At 51.4% G+C, this 22,261-nt stretch overlaps 8 protein-coding genes and 1 non-coding gene across 9 annotated transcripts; 4 read left to right on the top strand and 5 right to left on the bottom strand.

Annotated features, from left to right (window-relative positions):
* Window positions 1-381: 381 nt before the first annotated feature.
* M431DRAFT_200018 (hypothetical protein) lies at window positions 382-1,860 on the bottom strand. The gene is made up of 4 exons (XM_024913310.1): window positions 1,481-1,860; window positions 1,242-1,356; window positions 815-1,090; window positions 382-744 (listed from the first exon to the last, which is right to left on the bottom strand). The coding sequence occupies exons 1-4, from the start codon at window positions 1,496-1,498 to the stop codon at window positions 509-511; spliced, it is 645 nt and encodes a 214-aa protein (XP_024780593.1). The 5' UTR covers window positions 1,499-1,860; the 3' UTR covers window positions 382-508.
* Window positions 1,861-5,508: 3,648 nt separating this feature from the next.
* Window positions 5,509-5,873, top strand: M431DRAFT_503087 (hypothetical protein). Its single transcript, XM_024918261.1, has one exon. The coding sequence runs from the start codon at window positions 5,581-5,583 to the stop codon at window positions 5,833-5,835; it is 255 nt and encodes an 84-aa protein (XP_024780592.1). The 5' UTR covers window positions 5,509-5,580; the 3' UTR covers window positions 5,836-5,873.
* Window positions 5,874-8,760: 2,887 nt separating this feature from the next.
* On the bottom strand, window positions 8,761-10,081 carry M431DRAFT_883 (hypothetical protein; the record flags this gene model as incomplete). The annotated part of the gene is made up of 8 exons (XM_024923892.1): window positions 8,761-8,866; window positions 8,931-9,141; window positions 9,211-9,503; window positions 9,574-9,591; window positions 9,666-9,760; window positions 9,829-9,873; window positions 9,932-9,940; window positions 10,007-10,081. The coding sequence occupies 8 exons, from the start codon at window positions 10,079-10,081 to the stop codon at window positions 8,761-8,763; spliced, it is 852 nt and encodes a 283-aa protein (XP_024780591.1).
* Window positions 10,082-10,751: 670 nt separating this feature from the next.
* On the top strand, window positions 10,752-11,458 carry M431DRAFT_489704 (hypothetical protein; the record flags this gene model as incomplete). The annotated part of the gene is made up of 4 exons (XM_024916717.1): window positions 10,752-10,754; window positions 10,825-10,927; window positions 11,046-11,179; window positions 11,273-11,458. The coding sequence occupies 4 exons, from the start codon at window positions 10,752-10,754 to the stop codon at window positions 11,456-11,458; spliced, it is 426 nt and encodes a 141-aa protein (XP_024780590.1).
* A 109-nt stretch (window positions 11,459-11,567) lies between these two features.
* On the bottom strand, window positions 11,568-12,593 carry M431DRAFT_489703 (hypothetical protein; the record flags this gene model as incomplete). Its single annotated transcript, XM_024916716.1, has 1 exon — window positions 11,568-12,593. The coding sequence occupies one exon, from the start codon at window positions 12,591-12,593 to the stop codon at window positions 11,568-11,570; it is 1,026 nt and encodes a 341-aa protein (XP_024780589.1).
* A 655-nt stretch (window positions 12,594-13,248) lies between these two features.
* M431DRAFT_t7 lies at window positions 13,249-13,320 on the bottom strand. Its single transcript has one exon. It is a non-coding gene; the product is annotated as a tRNA-Gln (tRNA).
* A 277-nt stretch (window positions 13,321-13,597) lies between these two features.
* M431DRAFT_489702 (hypothetical protein) lies at window positions 13,598-14,628 on the top strand (the record flags this gene model as incomplete). Its single annotated transcript, XM_024916715.1, has 2 exons — window positions 13,598-14,052; window positions 14,118-14,628. 2 exons carry the CDS (start codon window positions 13,598-13,600, stop codon window positions 14,626-14,628), a joined length of 966 nt encoding a protein of 321 aa, XP_024780588.1.
* Window positions 14,629-14,692: 64 nt separating this feature from the next.
* M431DRAFT_71797 (hypothetical protein) lies at window positions 14,693-15,134 on the bottom strand (the record flags this gene model as incomplete). Its single annotated transcript, XM_024921952.1, has 2 exons — window positions 14,693-14,946; window positions 15,020-15,134. 2 exons carry the CDS (start codon window positions 15,132-15,134, stop codon window positions 14,693-14,695), a joined length of 369 nt encoding a protein of 122 aa, XP_024780587.1.
* A 589-nt stretch (window positions 15,135-15,723) lies between these two features.
* Window positions 15,724-21,428, top strand: M431DRAFT_71209 (hypothetical protein; the record flags this gene model as incomplete). Its single annotated transcript, XM_024921871.1, has 3 exons — window positions 15,724-15,856; window positions 15,960-16,143; window positions 16,208-21,428. 3 exons carry the CDS (start codon window positions 15,724-15,726, stop codon window positions 21,426-21,428), a joined length of 5,538 nt encoding a protein of 1,845 aa, XP_024780586.1.
* Window positions 21,429-22,261: the final 833 nt, after the last annotated feature.

The following is a 22,261-nucleotide window of genomic DNA, read 5'->3' as shown; positions in this document are numbered from 1 at the left end:
TTTGTTCGCCTGCACGCACACACGCATGGCGCAGTATCGAAACACCCTCGTCATCATCCACGCCTCCAGCCCCCTTTCGTTCAAAATCGCTCCCAAGCCTTCTTTTTTCTTTTTAACGAGACAGCCCTCTTTCGCCAGCACGCGCTCTTGACAGGGGGGTTCCCAGGCTGTGTGTACCATTTGACACAGCGACCCCGTCGGTTCCATCTCCCACCAACGCGCGGAGAATATTTTCATCGAAATAGAACAAGACATGAAAAAATAAAAAGGCAACTAAAAAAAGAAAATCCGAATGCGCGACCCAAGTCAGAACCCGACTCCCCGTCCGATGCATTGAGAGGTATCGTGCTCGTCGATCGTCCAAGGCCGTCCAGCCGCGCGTGGTGTTGCATGCACACTCCATGCCATGCCATTGAGCGTCCAAAAGCCTCCCGTTTCCACCATGAATGTCGCCTCTATCATCATGAACAACAAGACAATGCAGCCTCCCTATTATGGTTTGTGGCGCTCACATGATGACGCACTTGCAGCAGCCGCCCTCCTGCTCCTCGCCCTCAATATCCATGGGCTTGGGAGGGTTTGCGCCAGAGTTGGTGCCGCTGCCGGTTGAGTAACCCTGCATCTCACGGTTGTATCTTCGGATCTCGCGGACAATGTCGTAGAAGGCCTTGTCAACATTGATTCGGGACTTGGCCGACGTCTCGATGAATTTGCAGTTGAATGATCGCGCCAACGCTTCACCCTCTGTTCAGGTAGAAAATCCCACGTTAGACACTTGTACAGCAGCTCATGACAGAGTACGATGGTTGCTTACCTTGCCTGGTGACCTCTCGCTCGCCCTCCAAATCACACTTGTTGCCGACAACCACCATGGGGAAGTAGTCCTTGTCCTTGACTCTCAGGATCTGCTGCTGGAAAGTTGTGATTTCCTCGAAGCTCTGTCGTGATGTGATTGAGTAAACCAGCAAGAAACCCTCTCCTGTGCGCATGTACTGCTCTCGCATGGCACTGTACTCCTCCTGGCCGGCAGTGTCCAGAACATCGAGCAGGGCGACCTCGTCATCAATGACGCATTGCTTTCGGTATGAGTCTATTGTCGTTGTCGACGAATTAGCCAAGGATTCGGATACTCAAGCCAGATGAGGGCAAAGGTAGACGGGTGGCGGATAGGGAGACGGTATTCGCGAGCCGCGAAGCCCGGAAAAGGGGTAGCATTGAGCTGTTGCGGGAAAGCGACGAACCTTCAATTGTGGGATCATATTCGTCGACGAAGTGGCTCTGGATCAATTGGATGGTCAAGCAAGATTTACCGACACCACCACCGCCGACAACTACGAGCTTATACTCTCGCAGGAACTAGCAGGCGAAGCAGCTAATGTTAGCTATACAGAACAGGCTAAAGCAAAGGGCAAAAGAAGGGGGAGGACAAGGGGAGACAAAGAAAAAACGCGCGCGCAGAGAGACAGGTTGATCAACGTACCTTGGTTGCTGAAGCCATTGTAAAAGGCACTGATTGATGATGCTAGCGGGAAAAAAGGATTGCTTCCGCAGCTGTGTAATATTTTTTTCTGCTTCTTGGCTTCAGGAGGTGTACCTCAGCCAATGAAGGGACAAGAAAAAAGGCGGCTCTGGTAGGGAGAGTAGGGAAGAGGATGGTTTTGAGAGCTTCGTAGTTTGGAGGTTGTAGAGGAAAAGAAAATTAAAACAGAGCTGGCCAGAAGACAATGCAAAGCAGAGAAGAAGAGCCGCAGAGGGCGATTGGGAGAGGAATGAATGAGGAAGATGGAAGATGGAAGACGAGAGATGGAAGAGGGGTGGAATACGGGAAAAAGCAAAGGGTGAAGGAGAGGTTTAGGTTCTGAGGAGGAACGCGGATTGCAGTAGGAACTGGAAAGGAACCTTGGTCGAACGGCAGGCTGGACGGCCCTGAGAGATTGGCTGGTTGCGCTGCTGGGGAGCAGGCCATGGAGCAGGCCAGGGCCCCTAGTAGCACCTGGTCGGTGTCCCTAGCAATGGTCCCCTAGCAGTGCCTAGGCGTTCAGGTTAGCAGCAGAAGGGGGGTCTTGGGGGGGTGGAGGCTGGCCCTGGTGGAGGCGAAGGCGGGCCCGGATTGGGCGATCGAGGGGGTGGTGAGCGGTTCAGGGCCCTTTTTGGGGGAGTGCTGTGAGGCTAGCAGGCACCAGCGTGCGACGAGAGGTACACGCGCGCTGGTAGAGGGTACATTCATGAGCCCGGTGCTGCTTGATGCTTGATGCTGCTATCTGCTGTGAAAAGAAGCCAGACTGGTCCAGGCTTGTGCAAGGAGCGGCGGATCGGGTGCTTCAGCGGCCCAAGTGGCTTGCTGGATCCCCCTGCTGGTCCCTGGTTTAGCAGCAAACCAAAGGGGTGCGGAGCAAAAAGGCGAGAGGGAACACGGGGGAAAAAAGACACCAGACTTGAGGTATGGAGTTGGAAGTACATCGAAGCTGATAATGCTCGCCCAACACAAGATGATGGGGTCAGTATGATATGATACATTTTCGATAAGGAAAGTTTAAAGATTTCACAGCTTGAGACATCTTCTTACCAAGACAGGCATGTACTTCGCACGCAGTGCCACTTTGTACGATATGATGAAAGAGTGATTGAAAGAATTGAAGCACCAGAAAAAAAGGGCCGGCGGTTGATACCTGTACTCCACACAATCCGCAGTACCTGGTACTCCGCGACGGGGTACTTGCAGCCGGACAGGAGGTCGGAGTGGCGCCTTGCCGCAGGGAGCTGCGAAGTGCATTTCAAGCAAGCATGGGGTTTTGACTAGCGCACCTTGATTTCCCTATCACTCCATTGACTGCTTTCAAGAGCGCGCGTAAAAGTGCCAGTCAATGCTTTTTTGCCAATGCTTGCCTGTGCCTAATGTAGACCTCGATAATGGAGCAAGCACTACGAAGTACATACGCGGAATAAAGGAGAACATGAATCTCTCTCTCTCTTGTGCTGTTGTCTTCCTCTGTTTGTACAAGCATTGATTGGTAACCGGCCGTGTACATCTGATGTGGACGCCAGTGCTGCAGATACGGACCACGGCATGCGAACATTCACCAAATGTTTGTCCAACGTTGTTTGCATGGCATCCATCCATCAAATGTCTGGGTTCAACTCGTCAAAGTACAAGTTACGGGTACTACTGTCGTAGTCTCAAAGTGCTAGCGTCCCCCCAGTACGAGCACCCCATTTGCTTGATTTCACTTCATCTTTCTCATATTTCACTCAAGAAATCACCCTTTTTTGGCTTCTTCTCCCTGGCTCCCCCCTTGTCAACGCCCGGACCCCTTCCGGCCGCTTTGTCATGGCATCTCTTTCGTCCTCCCGTCTCGTTCTGATTCATGTTTGCCAGTCGCTCATCACATCACTGTGCAGCGACGGCCCAAAGTACTCCATACATGCGCGTCTGCCGCTGCAACTAACTCCCTAGGCCGTGCATGTGTCGAGGTGCGTGTAGCATGTACCCCGGACCGCAGCCAGTCGGCATCGCAGCTTTCAATGCAAGGGCACGCGCCAGCGATGGAGGCAAAAAAAAAAATTAGAACGCGACACCCTCACGCATCCTTTACCGGGAGATATAAAGGTACAGTAGCATCAGGCGGAATTACCACGGGCTGCTCGTACAGAGTTAGCATGTGCCCAAAGTGGAGGACGATGTTATTAGCGCAACCCCCTTGCTTGCTGCTTGTCTGCGCTGTCTGCCTCTCTCCCAGCTTGGAGTCTCTTCCGTTGTCTGTCGCCATCTCCCTTTTGCTTCATCCTCTTCTTTTCTTCGCACGTTCCTTCAACAGCCGTAGATACTGGCTTCTCGAAGCTATAACTCGGTCGCCATGATCCGCATCCGTCCCCATCAAGAGACGGCGGCCGTTGTGCCTCGGTCTGCGAATCGGTCCAAGTGCACCATCGTAGTTCGTGTGGGGGGGCGTGAGCTCCATTTTGCGTCTGCCATTAATCAACTGATATTAGCTCCTCGCTTCCACCTTCACGAGCTGTTTTTTTCTCCGTGTGCTTCTCTTTTCCATTTCTTTATAATTTCAATCTTCTTTTGCCGAATAGCTTACACGAGGTCCAAGCTTCTTTTCTTTCTTCAATTGCATTGAATGTCTCGTACGAGTACACTAGCTTTGTCCGCTGAAGACAAGGGTATAATACACATCCTGTGTCCGGAGTGTGTACACTTACAGTTACAGTCATTTCAGGCAAACACAGCTGCAACCAAGACAGAGATAAAGTATCAAGCTTTGACCGTAGATGTTTCTCAATCAGCTCCTTTTTCTTCCAAATTCTCCTTTCAGGGCTCACGGCAGCAAAGACAAAGGATTCGCCAGATCCTCCGTCTCTTTGACTACATGTAAGCACGTGCACTCTGTGAGGCGATATCCGTGATGTCCCCGTGCCTTAGATTTGGATGCCGTCTTTGACCGACAAAACCTCCTTTGACGTCGATGCCACCTTCGTCTTATTTCCGTCAATGACATGCCCTCGTTCTTTGTAATGACCAGACCAAACAGGCAGGCCAGCCGTGATGTTGTGGCCAAAGTGCCAGCACAGACCGGTAGCATCAATCACTGCTGCTGCCACTGCTCCGTACAACCATGTAGGCTCGATACTCACATGCTATTTTCAGCATTGATTGGCATCGTTGGCATTGGCCTCGAGATAAGCCAAGCGATGTCTCTCTCGCTAAAGAAGTAGAAGCGATCAAAAAGAAAAGACAATGGAAAGAAAGTACAACCGGGGACCTGTAATATCCGGCTTCACGTGGCGACCGTTAGTAGTGCCTTCCGTCGCACCAAACACTGCAAGTACTCCGATGCTCTACGAGTACTTCTCTACACCATCAATTCAACCGTACTTCTACCAAGCCAAGCATCAACGTTGCTTCGTCTCGTCTGCCGTCGCGTCGCTTCTCGCTACCCAGCCCCTGGATTTGGTTCGGCAATCCAGAGTCCTTGTGCTCCGTATCGCATCAGACATGGAGTTCTGGCCATAAGCGGCAGTGGCAGTATTACACGATGTTACGATACTCGCACATACAACATCTACACACGAGAGAAGCAGGAAAAAAGATCCGGTCAATGTCGCGGCAACTCGAGCCGGTTCTTCCGCCGCTCGCGTTGCAAATTTAACGGCAGACAAGTTGGTGCTACTGCTACTTCGTACCTGGACATGTATGTATAGCCGGGGTAAGCTGCTTGATGATCCATGGGTGCTTGTTGAAAGCAACACCCCGGTCGTCAATTGCTGCCCGAGAGTGGCCTCTGCTCCTCGGATGGCGCCATTCATAATCAACGAGAGTCCTGATGCTTGTCTCTCTTCGTTGCCGCCCCTGACGCATCAATCGCAGCTCGCTACTCGCACTCCGTACAGTCGCTGTGCTACCACTGCTAGCATCAATTACAGCTCGATTGCTATGCCGTACGAGTACTAGCACGATGGCCTGGTGGAGGTGCAATTACCTTAACTACCCCTGCGCCAATCAAACTGGTCTCCAGTTCACTTCAACAATGAGACCATTTTCGACTTTTGCCCAAAGTGCGGAACCCGATTCGATCCATGGATGGATGGATGGGTGAACAGTTGCTGGTGTATTGGGCGTGTGTGTATGTGCTCCTCCATCTCGACCACATTCACATCTTGGGGGTCTCGCGGAACCATCAACCCCATCCAGTGAATGAATCCTACCTACTCGTACATCTGTTCCATGCCGGCTCTACTATTGCCGCCGACCGGAAGCAGGTTGCAGTTGGGGCAACACAGCACACGACTGGAGCTGCATCGCCAGGTCTGATATCATGCAGCCTCGCGTGAGCTTTTGCAGGCGATTGGTATTGGGCGTGCATACAAACATGGGCGTGGGTCAAACCCAAGTTGAGCTCTCTGTCATGCAGATGTTGAGACGGGCGGCAATGCGACCGGCAGGCCGACCCGATTACTCACATGCAACCTACTGTACAGTGTTGTTGGCCTCGCGATAGAGCCTGAGGCAGCAGATCAAGCGCTTGATGAGCCTGTATTTGGTATTTGGTACAAGTACCTCGCAGATGAAGCGCCAAAAAGAGGGCCGTGGTTGGACATTGTTGCCAACGACCAACACCACAGCCGCTCGACTCGAGCCAGTCTAAAGCCTCGACGATGGTAGATGCCGCCCGCTGCGAGGATGCTATGCCTACTAGCATCTCGACTACTGCTTGAAGGTGAGGAAATGATTGGGTCTTGGTGCATCTTGACGCGCGCGCACGCACAAACACACGAGCGAGTCAGGCTTCGTTTTCCAGCTCTGCGACACCAGCTTCTGTCTCGGAGCCCGTTTCGCCCGTCGAATCGTGAGCGAGTCGTGGCGCCGCAGTCCTCTTTTCGGTCCGGTGCCGATTTCTTGGGTCCCAACCAGCCTAGACGATCCGTCGCAGGTGGATCGCGAGTCTGTGAAGCCAATTTTGATACGGAATGACCCTGGACAACACACACTAGAGGCGTGGACGTCATTAGCAATTTGCGCAGACCCGGCATCTGGGGTAAGCTTTTTCTTTTCATATTTTTTCTTCCTCTTCTGTCACTTTTTTCAATGTCAATCATGTCTCTCAGGCGGACAAATTTTCGGATTTTCTCGCTCTTCCATTTCTCTCTCTAGTAGCCCCTGTCGTTCCCAGCTCTATATTGACGAGTCAAGGACTGTTGTTCTGACCCGACAGAGTAATTACATGTCCAGACTAACTATGCTACAGATGCGTACAAATACAACATGCACAAGCTATACAGCTCGTGCCCTATCTGTACCGGCAGAATAAACATACTCCATACCTGAAGCTAGCATGGACCGCATCCTCGGGGAAGCTACTGCTTGAATTGCCCTATCGCGTCTTCCACATCTCATCTCAAGCAGCATCAGGTATCGCGCATGGATATATTCTTCCGCAATCAATTGAAATGAAGCTCAAGCCAAAAAGCTCCATCTCGCGCCACTTATCAACCTTCTAGAATGATTGCTCTCCACATTCGACACCTCCACACGCACCGTCTCCACTGGCCTCTTCATCTCCCCTCCCGGTCGACCATTTGCCCCCTTGTCCCCCTTTTGGCCCTGGGCGAAAGCTCTTTTTGCGCGAAAGTGCTACATTTTCAAGCATATTTGAGACCCAAAAACGTCATCATCGGTTGTACCTGTACCCGTAATACGGGGTACGACAGGCCGGTTCGATAAAGATTCTCATCGCAATAGTGTGTTTCCGATGAGGCACCTGAATCTTTGTCTTGGCACCCCCTCTCTGCCCTGCCGCAAATCTCAATTGATTGTTTTTTAGCTTCATTATCAATTGGCAAAATTGGCGTATTTCGCTCAACCATCACGAATCTCGCAGAGTATTACACATACTCGTACTGTAGCATCGGATTACCACCCTACGTTGGCTTACCTACCAGATACAGAGAACCAACATCCTATTCTGTACTTCGTACCTGCAGTACTGAAGAGTCTAAAATCAGTGCCGATGTTACAGCTCAGGTAGTGCCAGTGCTGCTAGCTCAGCTGAGATGGTCCCAGCAACATATGTAAAACAGCTGGCTTCCGTCTAACAGCTGGTTTCATCAAAGTCAAGCAACGGCAAGCAGACTACGGGGATTTTGATATCTGCATGCACGTAATCCGCTCATCCGCTCCCCCCCTCGCCGGATTTTTTCTTTCTTTTGCTCGATCCATAACTGCCGGGCAGAGAGAGCCCAAAGGGGGAGCCAGTCAGATCCAAACTGGGCAGCTGCTCTTCTGCTGGGAGGCTGACAACGATGCAACTCTGGGGATCCATGATGATACGGAAAATGACTAAATTGGCACCAGTTCGTCACGTCCTTGGCTTGCGGTCGAGAAACGAGCCAAGTGGGGTTTGATCAGCGGTGATGGCTCTGAGCTGAGCTTTGAACGTGTCAGAGTGCTGCCGAGTATAAATGCCAGCTTGCGGCTTACACTTAAAGAAAAGATGTCGACGTATTACCGAGGGTTTTCATTTGGACTCTTCAATTGTAATTTTGAGAGATGAACAAGACAGAGAGAAACATTAGACGGAGTATGGGAAGAATAGCTATAAGATACCTCTCCATCTGCAACATATACTATACTGTACAGCCCGTGTATACCGTTGGCGTAGTTACCCTGAGGCTGAAATCAAGAGCCATAGTTCAACCTACGCGTTTCCAATAGCTCAGCCATGCCACCATTTAGACATGCCTTGGCTGTAGGCTGAATCGTGGAGAAGATGGCACGAGCGTAAAACAGCGCCAGGCCCTCCAACACTTGGACCGAGCCACGATATACTGGATGGATATACACCCACTTAGCACCACTATCACCGTATTGTGCATAGCATCTCCCCTCCGCTACAGTACGCCTGTCTCGCGTCGTTGTGCGCCTATCTCTAGGGTTCTACAAGGGTTCTAATAGGCATCAATTACATCCTTGCCATGCCACGGGTTCTGGGTGAGACATTGACGGTTAACTAGTCCGAACTGACACCAAAGCAGTGCCTTTCGCGATAGGGTCCGGGCGTTGTGGACTAGTACGAGTCGTAGAAGCTCGCTTCGGCAAAAGCCAGCAAGGAACAGACGAGAGGCGCGGTCCGAGACAGTGGAGGGAACGGTAGTAGAAGATGCATGTCCTCTCTCGTGGTAGGACAAGATTTGTATTTTGTGCTACCTGTATAGAGGAGGAGGTGAACGCTACATACGACGCTGGAGATTTCTTCTCGACTAGAGCTTCTTCTCCGCCTCGTCGAGCTCGTCTTCTTTCGAGACACGCTTGCCCTGAACCGCCTCCTCTGCTTCCGCTACAAGGCTTTCCAGATAGTCCTTATCCCTATGAAACAAAACATTAACTGGGGGTTCTAGAAACGGGATGATGATTTAGAGTAAGAACGTACTTTCCGACCAACGTAACTGTATTTCGTTTCAGGCCCCATCGAGGATAGCTGCCGACTTTGACGCCGTGAGGTTTGGCCTTGGCTTCCAACTGGGTGAGGTACTCCGCTATCTCGCTCTCAGGTAGAGGTGTGGAGATTAAGATTCGGTGAGTTTCTTTGCCCTCCAGTCTGGGGATGACGTGGGGCTTCAGTCCGTCAAGCAGCTTTTGGACTATGAGACACAGAAAAATATTTCATTAGCCTTGTTTTCTCCGAAGAACGTAAAGGATTTGTTGCTCACAGAGCAGCGGCACTCCTGGTAGGATATGCACGTTCCTGTTGACAACCGCAACGGGAACCCACAAATCTTCTTTCGGGAAGATGAACTGCTCGCTCAGATCGCGGGACTCGTCTGTCGGGAGTTCAACCATGCGGAGCCTAGCCTTGAGGGCCGGCGAATCGACGTTCCAGTCAAAGTTGGGCTGCTTCGGGTGCGGTTTTGAGAGCTTCTTCATCTTCTCGTAGGCTTCTTGGTGGAGCTTGAGGGGGAGGTTGAAGGCCTTGGCGATGGACGGGTAAGTGATGTCGTCGTGCCTGTGAAATTTTGATGACTGCTGTGAGATGGGGGGGACTATAGATGGAAGATGGGAAGGGCGTTTCTTACGTTGGGCCAATGCCGCCACTGAAGATTGGATTCATGATGATTAGAAAGAGAATATGATTTGGTGTTTCAGTTCTGGATGGTGAATCGCTTACCTAGTGATGATAAAATCATAGCGGTTGCTCATTCGGCGCACGGCCTCCATGATATCGCTCTCATCGTCTTCGATGACCTCGACACGTTTCAGGTTCTACACCGGCGCATAGGGCGTCAGCTCATCAAGGTTCTCAAACACCAATATCGAGATGTAAGACTCACGATGCCGAGAGAAAAGCACCATTTTGCCATGTATGCCGAGTTTGTCTGTGAAACCCGTCAACTCATGCTCCCCCACTCATTCTACCTCGGCATAGGTACTGACATCAACAGTCTGTTTGTTTTTGATTCCATTAGCTTCTCGTCATCCAACTCAAATAACGCAGTGCATTTTACATACCTTTCCGCCCAGCACTTCATCGCCAATGATTAGGCATGCTGCCGTATGGATGGTGCTGCTTCCGGTGGCTGACATTTTCAAGGAAAAGGCGGCCGGTCGAGCGAGGGATTGGGTGATGAAGGAAGGAGATGTGGCTGTGAGTAAGCGATGAGTTGTAGCCTGTGATAGCCGCGAGAACATGGGTAAAAGAGGTGGTGGAGATGGAAGACGGGTAAGACGTCAAAGAGGCGTGAATGTCCCTCTTATTCTCTTTTTATTTTGCGTCTTAATTTGCTCCAATTGGGCATCAACAGCCTAAATGATAGAGAGAAGAAGAGGGGTTCAATTCCGTATTCAAATAGATAATTAACGATTGGAATGGAAAATGAAAATTCAAGAGTCCGAGCTTCAGCAAAAACCGGAACCCGCAGCGATGGGACAAAGAGGGCGCGTGAAGACGGCCCGTGACGCCATTTTTTTTGCGGGCGAGGCCGGAAAGCCGCTGCGATAGATTACAACTGGATTATGTGGGGGAATAATCAATGGGCTTATAGCGGGGGTGACTTTTGGGGGGGAGCTTTTTATCAGGGCCGGAGCTAAGAATAAGGCGAGATCAACTGCTGGGTTGGGCTTCTGGAGGCATCAAATCCCGTCAATCTCGTGCCACCTTTGATCTACAGCTAGATCTGTATTGCTTCAATTCTCCTGAGAGGCTTGACATCACCCGCAGCAGCTTCTTTCCAGCTTCACAAACTCCTACCTAGCCATGGCGAGTCCTGTCCCTCCCATCACAACCCCGCCAAGTTGAAAGATACCCCTCTAACTCGAGGGTAAAACAGGCTTCCGAATCCAGGCTCTACAACATCTCCGGCGAGACCAAAGAGCACTTGCGCAAGTTCCGCTTGACGACGTCCCGGGCGAGCAAGCCTCAAGCAGTTATATGTATGTACGTCGCGGTTGTCTCTCTCCTGCTGTTGCGGCGGCTGCAACGAGAGTCCTGGCTATGGGGAGGAGAGAGTTGAACATACGATGCTAACTAGCGGCTCTTTGAAATGCATAGACCTGATTGATAAAACCACCCACGAAATCCACCAGGATGCAGACAAGGTTACATACACATCCCTCGACGAGATCGCCGACGACCTCCCCGACCACGCCCCTCGATTCATCCTCCTCAGCTATCCCTTGACAATGGTGAGCCGATGCCCCTCCCTTTCCACGAGGACTCTACCAACCATATACCGATATACATATTTAACATGGCTAACCAACAACATCACTATGTAGCCCGACGGACGGTTATCCGTGCCTTATGTTCTGCTGTACTATCTCCCCATCACATGCAATGCCGAGACGAGGATGCTCTACGCCGGCGCCAAGGAGCTGATACGCAACACGGCCGAGGTGAACAAGGTGATTGATATAGAATCGACAGAGGATTTGGAGGAAGTTCCAACGCAGCTAACCACGTAGAATCATTAATAAAATAAAACGGGAACTATCGCATTTGCTATGCCTGATTTCGTTATTTATCCAATTATATACAATGTTTTTTGTCCTTCTGTTCTGGCGTTAGACAAGTCTATTCCGGCAGCACGCTCTTCTCATCCAAGCCCAGCTGCCGTCCTACATTCCTCACCACCTGCTTAAACGCAATACAAGCCGGGCTATCAGGGAACGAGTCAAAGAAGCTCTCTCCATAATCACACGCCATGCGTATCCTCGGGTCCAGAGGCACCGACCCCAAGAACGGAATGTCCATCTCCTCCGCCAGCGCTCGGCCACCACCTGTGCTGGCCTTGAAGATTTGACTTTCACCTTTGCAGTTGGGGCACACAAACGCGCTCATGTTCTCCGCCAGCCCCAGGATCCTGATGCCGGCCTTGCGGCAAAAGTCGATTTCCTTGCGCACGTCCAGCAGCGCAACTTCCTGTGGCGTTGTTACCACCACGGCGCCGTCAATCCCGCTCTCCTTCAGGAACGAGTTGACGCTCAGATGCTCGTCGCTCGTTCCCGGCGGCGTATCGACCAGCAGGAAATCCAGTTCTCCCCACTCCACGTCCTTTAGAAACTGCTTAATCAGTCCATTCTTCTTCGGTCCCCTCCAGATAATCGCGGCGTCTCTATCAGGCAGCATAAACTGTATTGACATGACCGCCAGGTTCTCCGTCACCCACACGGGCGACATACCCGTAGCGCTGACGTGAATGGTCTCGTCCTCCACGCCCAGCATTTTGGCCGTGCTGGGGCCTGTAATGTCGGCGTCCATGACGCCCACCGTACTATCCGGGTTCGTTGAAAAGGCGTGAGCGAGAAGATTGGTAAATGTGCTCTTTCCGACGCCGCCCTTTCCGCTGAGCACCAGGATCTTGTGCTTGACGTGCTCCAGCCGCGCCGTGATGATCGGGATGTCTGGATCGGGGCCCTTGGGGGCAGATGCGCAGATGGCCTGGTTAGGACAGCCATCGCATGATGACGCTGTTCCGGCACGCTCTGATTCGGGGCCTGGACAGTGTTCTGGCTCGGGAGCAACGAGTTGGGGTTTCTGCTTGAGAGGGTTGGCGAGGACGTCGGCGATGGCCTCGGGCTCCTCTAATGATGGCGCCATTGCGGCGGCTGTATGTATAAAGGTCCTGAGTTGCAGTGATGGTCCGCTGTGATTTCAACGGTCGAAAGATTCGGTTCCTTTATTCTTGCGGAGTAGAGTGACAAAGTTCGTACCAGGTATCAAAGGTCCTGTGATGTTGTATGAAGTGGGAGAATTGTCGATTCTTCGGGCCGGAATTGGAGGGTGGATGGAAGCTTAATAATGTGAGCTGCCTCAGTGGATAGCTGGAGTTGGTAATCCAGCCTGGCCGAGATCGGGATCGCAACACAACAGCACTATTGCAGCCAACGGATGAAAATCTGAAGTAATGGACTTTGAAGAACCATGTGATATGAAATTGAATAGCACCAACGTTGTAGAAGTTATGGAGCACTAGGATTTGGATTTTCAAGAGAATGATACAGGGTAAGGGATGAAGACGCTGGATGCGCTAGCCATTAGACGCTATTCGCCACCTCTGGGGTGTCTCTCCGACGTTGACAGGTTCATTCAATAGAAAAACATTGAACAGATCTTTGAAGGTGCTAAGAAAAGGGCAAAAACAAATCGAAACCCAAAGAGAGTTCAAGATGCATAGACTACAATCAGGAAACTATTATCGAGTTGTTGGACATGACGTGGCAAAAAGAATTGAAAGAAAAAAAGACAGAATCTAAGGTTCCAGAGGGAGTCGAACCCTCGCTGGCGGAATCAGAATCCGCAGTCATAACCGTTAGACCATGGAACCGCTGAAGTGGTTATCCACTTCTCATGGCATGCCAACCTTGATCGATTTGCATACTATAAACGAAACGCTGATGAAATTTTTTTACTTTTTTTTTCCCTTTCGCTTTTTCGCAAATCGCCGTTCGGCATCTGATAAGAGAAATTCAAAGTGTCACCCCACCACCCCACCTAAATTTTCGTTCGATAGATGCGTGCATCTCGGTTTACGAGCCGTGCAAACTTGTCTTTTTGTCGTTTGTTTCGAGATACCCTCAACTTTATAGAAATTGCAATTCGTCATGTCTAGCGCTACTGTCGCAAGTCTCAGGCAGAGCCTCTGCTCTGAAGACACTCCCCTTCCTGTGCGCTTCCGTGCTCTGTTCTCTCTCAAACATGTCGCCAAAACCGACCCCGAATCCGCCCTTGCGGCTATCGAAGCCATCGCCGCTGCTTTTGCTTCACCCTCTGCTCTGCTGAAGCACGAGCTCGCATATTGCCTTGGACAGACCGGAAATGAAGCGGCTATTGCACCGCTGCGTGATGTCCTGTCAGATCTTAAGGAGGACCCCATGTGCAGACATGAGGCTGCTGAAGCTCTGGGCGCCTTGGGCAATGCCTCCAGCTTGGATCTGCTCCGACAATTCAGAGATCGTGCTGGCGAGGAAGTTGTTGTTACGGAGACTTGTGAGATTGCCATTGATCGCATTGAATGGGAAAACTCCGAGGCAAGGAAACAAGAGAAGCTGCGTCAAAGGTAAATCTATGCCAATGATTTGTATTCTTGATGCTCTTGAATTTCTCGCTAATACATTATTCTAGTGACTTTGCTTCAGTCGACCCGGCACCTCCTATGCCCGAGTCCGAAAAGTCGGTTGACGAACTCGGCAGAGTGCTGATGGATGTCAACCAGCCTCTCTTCATGCGATATCGTGCCATGTTTGCCCTCCGCGATCTCGCCTCCCCTCCAGACTGCCCGACTGCCGTCCCTGCCGTCAACGCTCTCGCCAAGGGATTTGCCGACTCCTCAGCACTTTTCCGCCACGAGATTGCATTCGTCTTTGGACAGCTTTCACATCCTGCATCCATTCCTGCCCTTACTGAGGCCCTGAGCAACACTGAAGAGGCGAGCATGGTGCGTCACGAAGCTGCCGAGGCTCTAGGCAGCCTCGGTGATGAGGAGGGCGTCGAGGACATCTTGAAGCGATTCCTCCAAGACAAAGAGCAGGTTGTTCGTGAGAGTGTCATTGTAGCATTAGATATGGCCGAGTATGAGAGGGGTGGCCAGACGGAATATGCGTTGATCCCAGAAGTGGCCGGCGCCTCTGCATAGAAGAAAGGACGAAAAAAATAGATAAAATTCCGTGTTATAAATAATGAAACTTCCCAGACATATTTTAATTGTTTTCGTGCCAACTGTATCCGCACTCGCAGTTATATATAACGGTTGAGCCTTCGTCGGCACTTCGCAGTTGCACTGTTGTGTATTTGACTTCTTCTCGGCCGCAGTTTGGACATCGCTCGCGAACCGTGCTCTCGGTGTTGAGTGTGTGACGCTCGACAGATTGGACGCTGGACTGCAGCTTCTGCCGCAGGAAAGAAGGGAAATCTGAGGGCTTGGACTTTGTCACAATAATCTTTGCGCCAGTATCTGAGAAGCTCATTTGTTAAAATTTTTTCCTCTCTACTCCAACTGAAATGCTGCCCAATCCGGAGAGCCAAACCTTTATTTTCGGCGCTACAGCACTCGCAGCTCAGCACATTCTGCTCGGTTCCTTTGGTGGCCGGGAGCAAGTTTCCGCAGTCGGTGCAGAACACCATGGACCCAATGGCAGCCATTTTCTTCGTCAGTTTGCCAGCGCAGAGACACTATGACGAATTCTACTTGTGCAATGGGAGGGATCGCGTGGAACCAGCTGTACAAAAATTGTCATGCAAGACAACTGGCAAAAGATCTTGCAGGCCTTGCAGGGGGTTGATAATCCGGAATAACTGATAAAGCAAGGTACCGGCTCCGGAAGCGCCGCTGATTGGCGCAAGGCGGGGCGCACGGGCCATTGGATCCTTTTTGACTTTCGAGATTGGTCCAGCGAGGCTGTCGGATTCTCCAGGCTGCGCCAGCGCGTGATTCGAAGATTCGACGAAGCAATACCCAAACCCAACTGTGCAGCGTTTGGGCACGCATTGAAGCCGCACTCGCTTCTATTAATGCAGTGTGCATTCGCCCCGGAATCCGTCTCGACGCCACGAGTCCTCTTTTCGGCCCAAGTTTCCCTCGTTTCCGCCGTGTTCAAATCTCGCAGCTTCTTTCCATGACACGCTGGGGGAGCGGCTGATGTCCCAGTAGCTCCTGTACCGACAATGCGTCTCTGGTGAGGCCTCGCCAACATCGAGACTCTGGCAAACAAACACAATGCAGCCACGCAACATGGACTACCTCGAGGATGGGCCAAGCGCCAACCACAGCGCGGCCGCCTCGCAAAACGCGATTTCACGACCTTTCACATTGCAAGAATCTTTGCCGTACTCACCCCAAACCTCCACTGTGCCGTTTGTTCCTGGTCAGTCGCTGTTCTACCTCTGCTTGATATTTCTTTTACTTTCTACTTTTCTTGCATCAATCTATATTCTCCCATTTTATACCTACTCATCCTCTCCTCATAGAAATCATCCCCGATCCCAACATAGGCTTTGGCTCGCCAGCTCCATCCATCTCCGATATCTTCCCCCACAGCGACTTCGACCGACTCAACAGAGAAGCCCTTGGGCAGCCTCACCTACCAAGAAACACAAAGCAGGCCGTTGACCTTGTGCTGCACGAAATAAAGCCATCCCAAAGAACGCACTAGTAAGTTTGGGACAAACTGCTTCTTAAACGTAGTCCCAAGTGCCTCTGCTTACTTTTTATGCAGCAACTTCAAGTCCGTGTTGACAGGGCAAGCAACCTCTCGGCCCGGAAGTCTTTCACAGGGACTATCTCCTATCACGCGAGCCGTTTACGAAAAGGTCGGAGGCTACTTCAAGGCTACCAAGCCCAATGTCGTGAACCCTCATGCTGTTAGCGTGAACGGCAACAAGAGCCGAACCGTCTCGAGGGATATGGCTATACAGCCCGGTAGTATTGAGAATCACGCAGCTCGTACAGATAATTACGAGGCACCGAAACCTCAGTCAAGGATAGAAGTGGTCATCCCGTCAAGACGAGGGGGCTTTGATCCCTCAGCTTATGTTGACGCTTCTCAGCCTCAAGTTGAGCTCGAGACTCCGCTGTTGCAGGCGCCGTCAGCGTTGCCTGCCAGCCCGGACGGTAATTTAACAGCCGTTTCTGCATCATCTGATGTAAACTTCAACTACAATCCTGCCTCGTTTCGAGTTGAGCTTCCTTTGTCTCATATCAAGAGGGACGAGTACCTAGAATTTGCCCATATACCGTCCGCCCCTGAGAACCTTTCTTCCCGTAAGAAGGAGAGGTATATGGCTCTAGGGGACCAGGGCCTCGTTAGCAGCGGCGGTCTTGACCAACAGCAACGAGCTGAAGCCGCTCTAGAGTCTCTCGACTCGCTTATGCGCAACGTCTTCTCGGCGGTTGGTCGAGCTTTGGGGATGGACTCCGGATATGATCACGTCGTGACGCTGACACCCGAAAATGAGGTCGTCTTGAATGGCGCGACGCAGCAGAAGATGCAAGGCGCTATCCAGAAGGCTATCGCACTTAAGTGCTTCGGTAGAGTTCCGGTGGAGGGCCTTCTCCAGATCATGAAACTGAGCGACGGTAGCCTGAAGCAGGTCGATGGCATGGATATCCGTGCTGATGAAAGCTGGGATGAAGCTGCCTTTGATTCATGGGTTCAGCAGCTGGCAGAAGTTGAAGTAGGAATGAAAGCTGCGCGTACCTGTCTGCGAATCTTGTCTGGAGGCCGAGAAGACAAGCGACTCTACTCGGAAAGCATCATCAACAGATGCGTCAACATCTTCAAGACTGTCACCGAAGACATAATAATCCCCCTCGTTGAGCTTCGAAACTCAACGTCTGCCAACTTATTCCGGATGGTACTAAAGCATAAAAAGGCTGTGTCGTCTACCTTTCTCAACTGCCAGAAGTTGTTCGCCACACTTGCTGAGCTGGTGACGAAAGTAGAGCTCTCGGAAAGCGTCTTCAACACTCTAGAGTTTACCGCGTCCAAGCTTATCTTTGTCGAAAACGCCTATTTTGAGAAAGACTCAGCCGTCGGAGTACAGCGGTTTGATGGAATTCGCAGTGTTGCTATGGACATGCTCTGCCAAATATTTCTTATCAAACCTGAGCAGCGACAGGGCATCATTGACGATATCCTCACCTCTCTAGAGAAGCTTCCCGTGGGAAAACAGAGCGCACGCCATTTTAAGCTTTCCGAAGGCGGAAGCATTCAACCGGTGTCGGCACTTCTTATGCGACTGGTCCAGGCTAGTTCTGGGAGGGTGGAAGAGAGCGAGGGTGGCCGTACTGCAGTGCTTAAAGCTCTCGGTAATGGCGATAATCAAATGGACGAGGACAACGAGAGCGAGGATGAATTGCCCGACAACCGGGCCAAGAAGACGCAATTCACATCCTCTATCAACACCGAAGAACAAGGCGCACAGCAGCACGCCGTTGCCATCCAAGAACTGGAGGCAGCAGCTGCCCCTCTCAGTGAAGGTGCCGGACGGAATGCTTCGTACATTATCAACTTTATTGTGAAGCGTGCTATTGGGTCGACGAAGTCGGGTGACACACCATATCGTAACCTTCTGGATCTCTTCGTCGAAGACTTCACGACATGCCTTGATTCCCCGGATTGGCCATCAGCCGAGCTGCTATTGCGCCTCCTCATGCTCATGATGGTGCAGTTGTTCGAGGCTCCCAAGACACCCGCTCCCGCCAAGAACATGGCACTTGAGCTCCTCGGTACCATGAGCGCGGCCATATCTCGCCTGCGATCTCACGTCAAAAAGACTGCCAACACATTCGAAACCACTGACGTCGATGATCTGTCGCGGTATTTGGCGGCGCTGGCTTGCCACGTCCTTGAACAGAAGAGCTCAATCGAGCAGATTGTTGCCTGGGATGGACCTTACCGTGCCTCGCTAGAGTTCCTGCAGGCTCGTCTATCAGATGACCCATATCTGTTCAGCGCTGTGTCGTTCCTCATAACTGACTGGGCCGCTCGGGTACATGCGGGCTATGATGCAATCCAGGACAATGAAGATGAGAGAGACTGGGAACTTGGACGCCTTGCTTACAGATTACGGATGATGATTCAAGACCGCCGATGGCTCTCTAACGAATACACCTTCAAGGCCGTCAGCCCTGCTCAAGCCAAGCTTTCCTACTCCATTATTTTGCTGCGTTCTCCGCTCTTTGAGTCCTTTGGCAAGATCCTGAACATTCTTCTTGGCTCAATGGCAGGTGATCAAGCAACAGTCCGCAGCAAGAGCTTGAAAAGTATCAACCAGGTTCTCGAGACGGATCCATCCATCCTAGATGGGGACTCCACAGTGATCCAACTTATTCTAGATTGTTCGAGCGACTCCTCTACGCAAGTGAGAGACTCTGCCCTTGGCCTTTTGGGAAGCTGCATCACGTTGAGGCCGGCTCTGGAATCTCCGTTGACACCCAAGATCATCGACCGCTTCCAAGACGCCGGTGTTGGTGTTAGGAAGCGAGCCATGAAGCTTGCCCGCGATATCTATCTCCGCAACCACGACAGTGCACTTCGCAGTTCTATAGCTAATGGCCTTCTCCGACGTGTACAAGATCCTGACGAAGGTGTTCGCGACCTTGCCCGCCAGATGATTGAAGAAGTCTGGTTTGCTCCTTTTTACGGCCGCGACAACTCGGCCGCATTCCAAACCTCTTTGACCGAACATGTGGCCCTGATCATCCAGACCGTCAAGTCAGGAAACGTGACGGAGATTCTAGACAAGGTGTTTCGGTCCATTCTTCGGCCGAAAGACAAGTCGCTGGAAGGTCCATTTGCTGTTTGCTCCCACCTGGTGAGCAGCATGTTTGGCCTCATCGATAGCGGAGATTCGGAGGAAGGAGGACCGACCGGCCGTGATGCCTTGCAAGTGCTCACAATCTTTGCCAAGGCCGACCCCAAGCTATTCAGTCTTGAGCAGATTAGACTTCTGAAACCTCATCTCGCAAGCTTCAGTGGCACCGACGAATTGGCAGCGTTTCGAGCCGTGACGGTCATCTACAAACGCGTACTTCCCCAGTTGCCCACGGTGCACTCTGAATTTTTGACCGAAATTCGTCTCCAGCTCTTGAAAGGCATTGGAAAGATTTCCTCTCGTGGAGCCTTGGATGACTTGATCGCATGTACCAAAGTAGTCTGCGATTTGCTCAAAGACTTTGGACCATTGGGCAATCTAGTCGCATCCGGTCTGCTGGGTATTCAGAAACTAGGAGCTGGGGGTGCTGCCCTGGATAGCAAGAGGATCAACCATCTGGCTGCTTACTCTATCATTGTTGGCAGCGTTGGGAAGCATTGCGACCTGGATCAGCAGATGCAAATATTCAAGGCTCGCTTTCCCAAATGGCAGGGCGACTCGGTTCCTCGGCTCATTGTGGACGTGCTATCGCCATTCTCCTCACCTTCCCAGCCGTTGGAGGCACGAAAGGCATCTCTGGAAGCGATTGGCCTGGTTTGCCAGTCGTGGCCGCGAAATTACGTGTTGGCCAAGGTCTACACAGCGTTCCAGCAGGTTTTCCAAGAGGAGGTCCCTATTCTGGAAACAATGATTCTCAAGTCATTCAAAGAATTCCTCCTCACGGAAGAAAGGCGATCCGAAGCCGCCGCCGAGTCTGGGGCGACGGAGAAAAAGAGAGAATTGACGGTGATGGGCGGCACTAACTTTGACGACGTTGCCAGTGCTACTACTCAAAGGTTCCTCAAAGATATTACGCGAATCTCCTTGGGCAGCCTAGACGAACTTGCCTTTTTAGCCATGGAAGTCCTGGGCAGCATCAACCGCCAAGGTCTGACGCACCCCAAGGAGACAGGAGTGACACTGATGACGCTAGAGACATCGTCAAACCGAAAGATTGCGGAACTCGCCTTTATGGAGCATCGGTCACTTCACGAGAAGCACGAGACAGTGCTTGAAAGAGAATACGTTAAGGCAATCCAATCGGCTTACAACTACCAGCGAGACATTGTCAAAGACTCCCACGGGGCGATTCCTGAGTTGTTCCAACCCAAGCTGCATCTTATGATGGAAGTGTTGAAGATTAGCAAAATGAAGAACAGGCAGCGCTTCTTGGAGAAGCTGTGTGGACTGGTCAACTTTGACATTGCCCAGCTGGACGCGAGTGAAGAGATGCCACCACACCTCGACTTTTCCCGGTTCGTCATCGAGAACATGGCCTTTTTCGAGTATCAAACGGTTGGAGAGCTTCAGACAATTGTGAACATGATGGAGAAGATTGTGAGCACAACAGGCGCAGCAGTTGCCCACCTCATCGAGTCGGAAGTATTCGACGTGCGTCTGGATCTGGACCATACGGAACAGGACGAAGTTACAGACCAGCTAATGGGCGAGACGGTTGAAGCGCAGGCAACCGCGGAGGGTGAATCCCTCGTCGGCCTCAAAGTTGACCCCAATCGACTTCGCCAGTTGACTACCGGGGCCATTATTCTTTCTTGCCTGTGGGAAGCCCGCACACATCTCCGGCGTCTGTATGGAATGGGAACAAGCCGACACGACGGCAAAGCCAAGGCTTTGGCCAAGGACCTCAACAAGATGCCGATGAAAGTGCAGGGAGTTCACGGAGAGCGATTCTGGGACGAGGTGACGGCGCATGTGAGCAGCCTGGAGACGATCAGCAAAATGGCACAGAAGTGTAAGGCGTTTGTGGAGCTGATGAACGTCGACAAGGAGCTCAAGGTGCAAGACGACGACGATGAGGAGATGGCATTGGAGGGGCCGAGTACGCCTAGCGAAGGCGAAGAAGAGAGCACAACACCCGAACGGGGTCGCAAGAGGAAAGGCGTAGGCACTCCCGGAGGCCGCAAAAAGCGAGCTCGCTCAGGATCTCAGCCACGCAAACGGGGACGGCCACGTAAAGGAGCGGAGTCACGCGATGAAGACGAAGATATGGAATGGATCTAGAGCGCCTAGATGGGGGTTATTGATTTGGGCCGAACCGGCGTCGGATGCTACTTGATGATTTCTTCTTTCTTCTTTTTCTACTTTTATCACTTTTCATGGTTTCTTCTCGTTTTATTTTAGCGGCATCAAGGCGCCCTCGTTTTTTCTTCTTTCTCTCATATTTTTTTTTAGTTCCCTTACCCAGCCCCCTCTCCTTTATTGTTTATACGCAACAGTGAGAGTAGCGGTGGGCATTGGGAACTGGTTGATCTACGACGGTGGCTATACATGGGTGGGCAACGCCTGGATCGATGTCATATTCAAGGCGCAGAAAGCAATCTGGGGTGTGCATTTTGCTCAGCATACAAGACAAATCTCGGACGAGACGTATCTGATGGAGGAATGGCGTTTAATGGGAGGACATGATTCAAGGCATTTTCAAAGATACTGGTATTCAGTCTGTATGATAGAAAAAGGATTCTGCGCCACAGAGAGATACAAGTGCGGCAGATGGGAAAGGAATTAGCATCTTTGGTAGTACTGTAATTGAGACACCGTTACTACCGAATGACGATGAAGAGCTGGTTGGTGCATGTGTGACAATGGGGTGATGTTGTTACAGTAGTACGTGACAGTTGGCTGTTTGTGCTACTGCAAGCGTCATGCTCGGGGGTTTCCTCGATTGTACTGGTGGAAATTTGGCGATGATGCGTTACTAGAAGGATTCGACTCTCGTCGCAGCCCAAAGATGACTTGGCATTTTTATGCTGTGGATGGATTGGTTGGGTAGTCGGGGTGATTTTTCTCATGATTTAGCGGAAGAGCTAGCAGGTTAGGCCAAAGTGGCTTATTTG

The sequence above is a fragment of the Trichoderma harzianum genome (assembly GCF_003025095.1).
Source record: "Trichoderma harzianum CBS 226.95 unplaced genomic scaffold M431scaffold_1, whole genome shotgun sequence".
Classification (NCBI taxonomy): domain Eukaryota; kingdom Fungi; phylum Ascomycota; class Sordariomycetes; order Hypocreales; family Hypocreaceae; genus Trichoderma; species Trichoderma harzianum.
The sequence above is the reverse complement of the archived record's forward strand: the minus strand, read 5'-3'. Positions and strand labels throughout refer to the sequence as shown.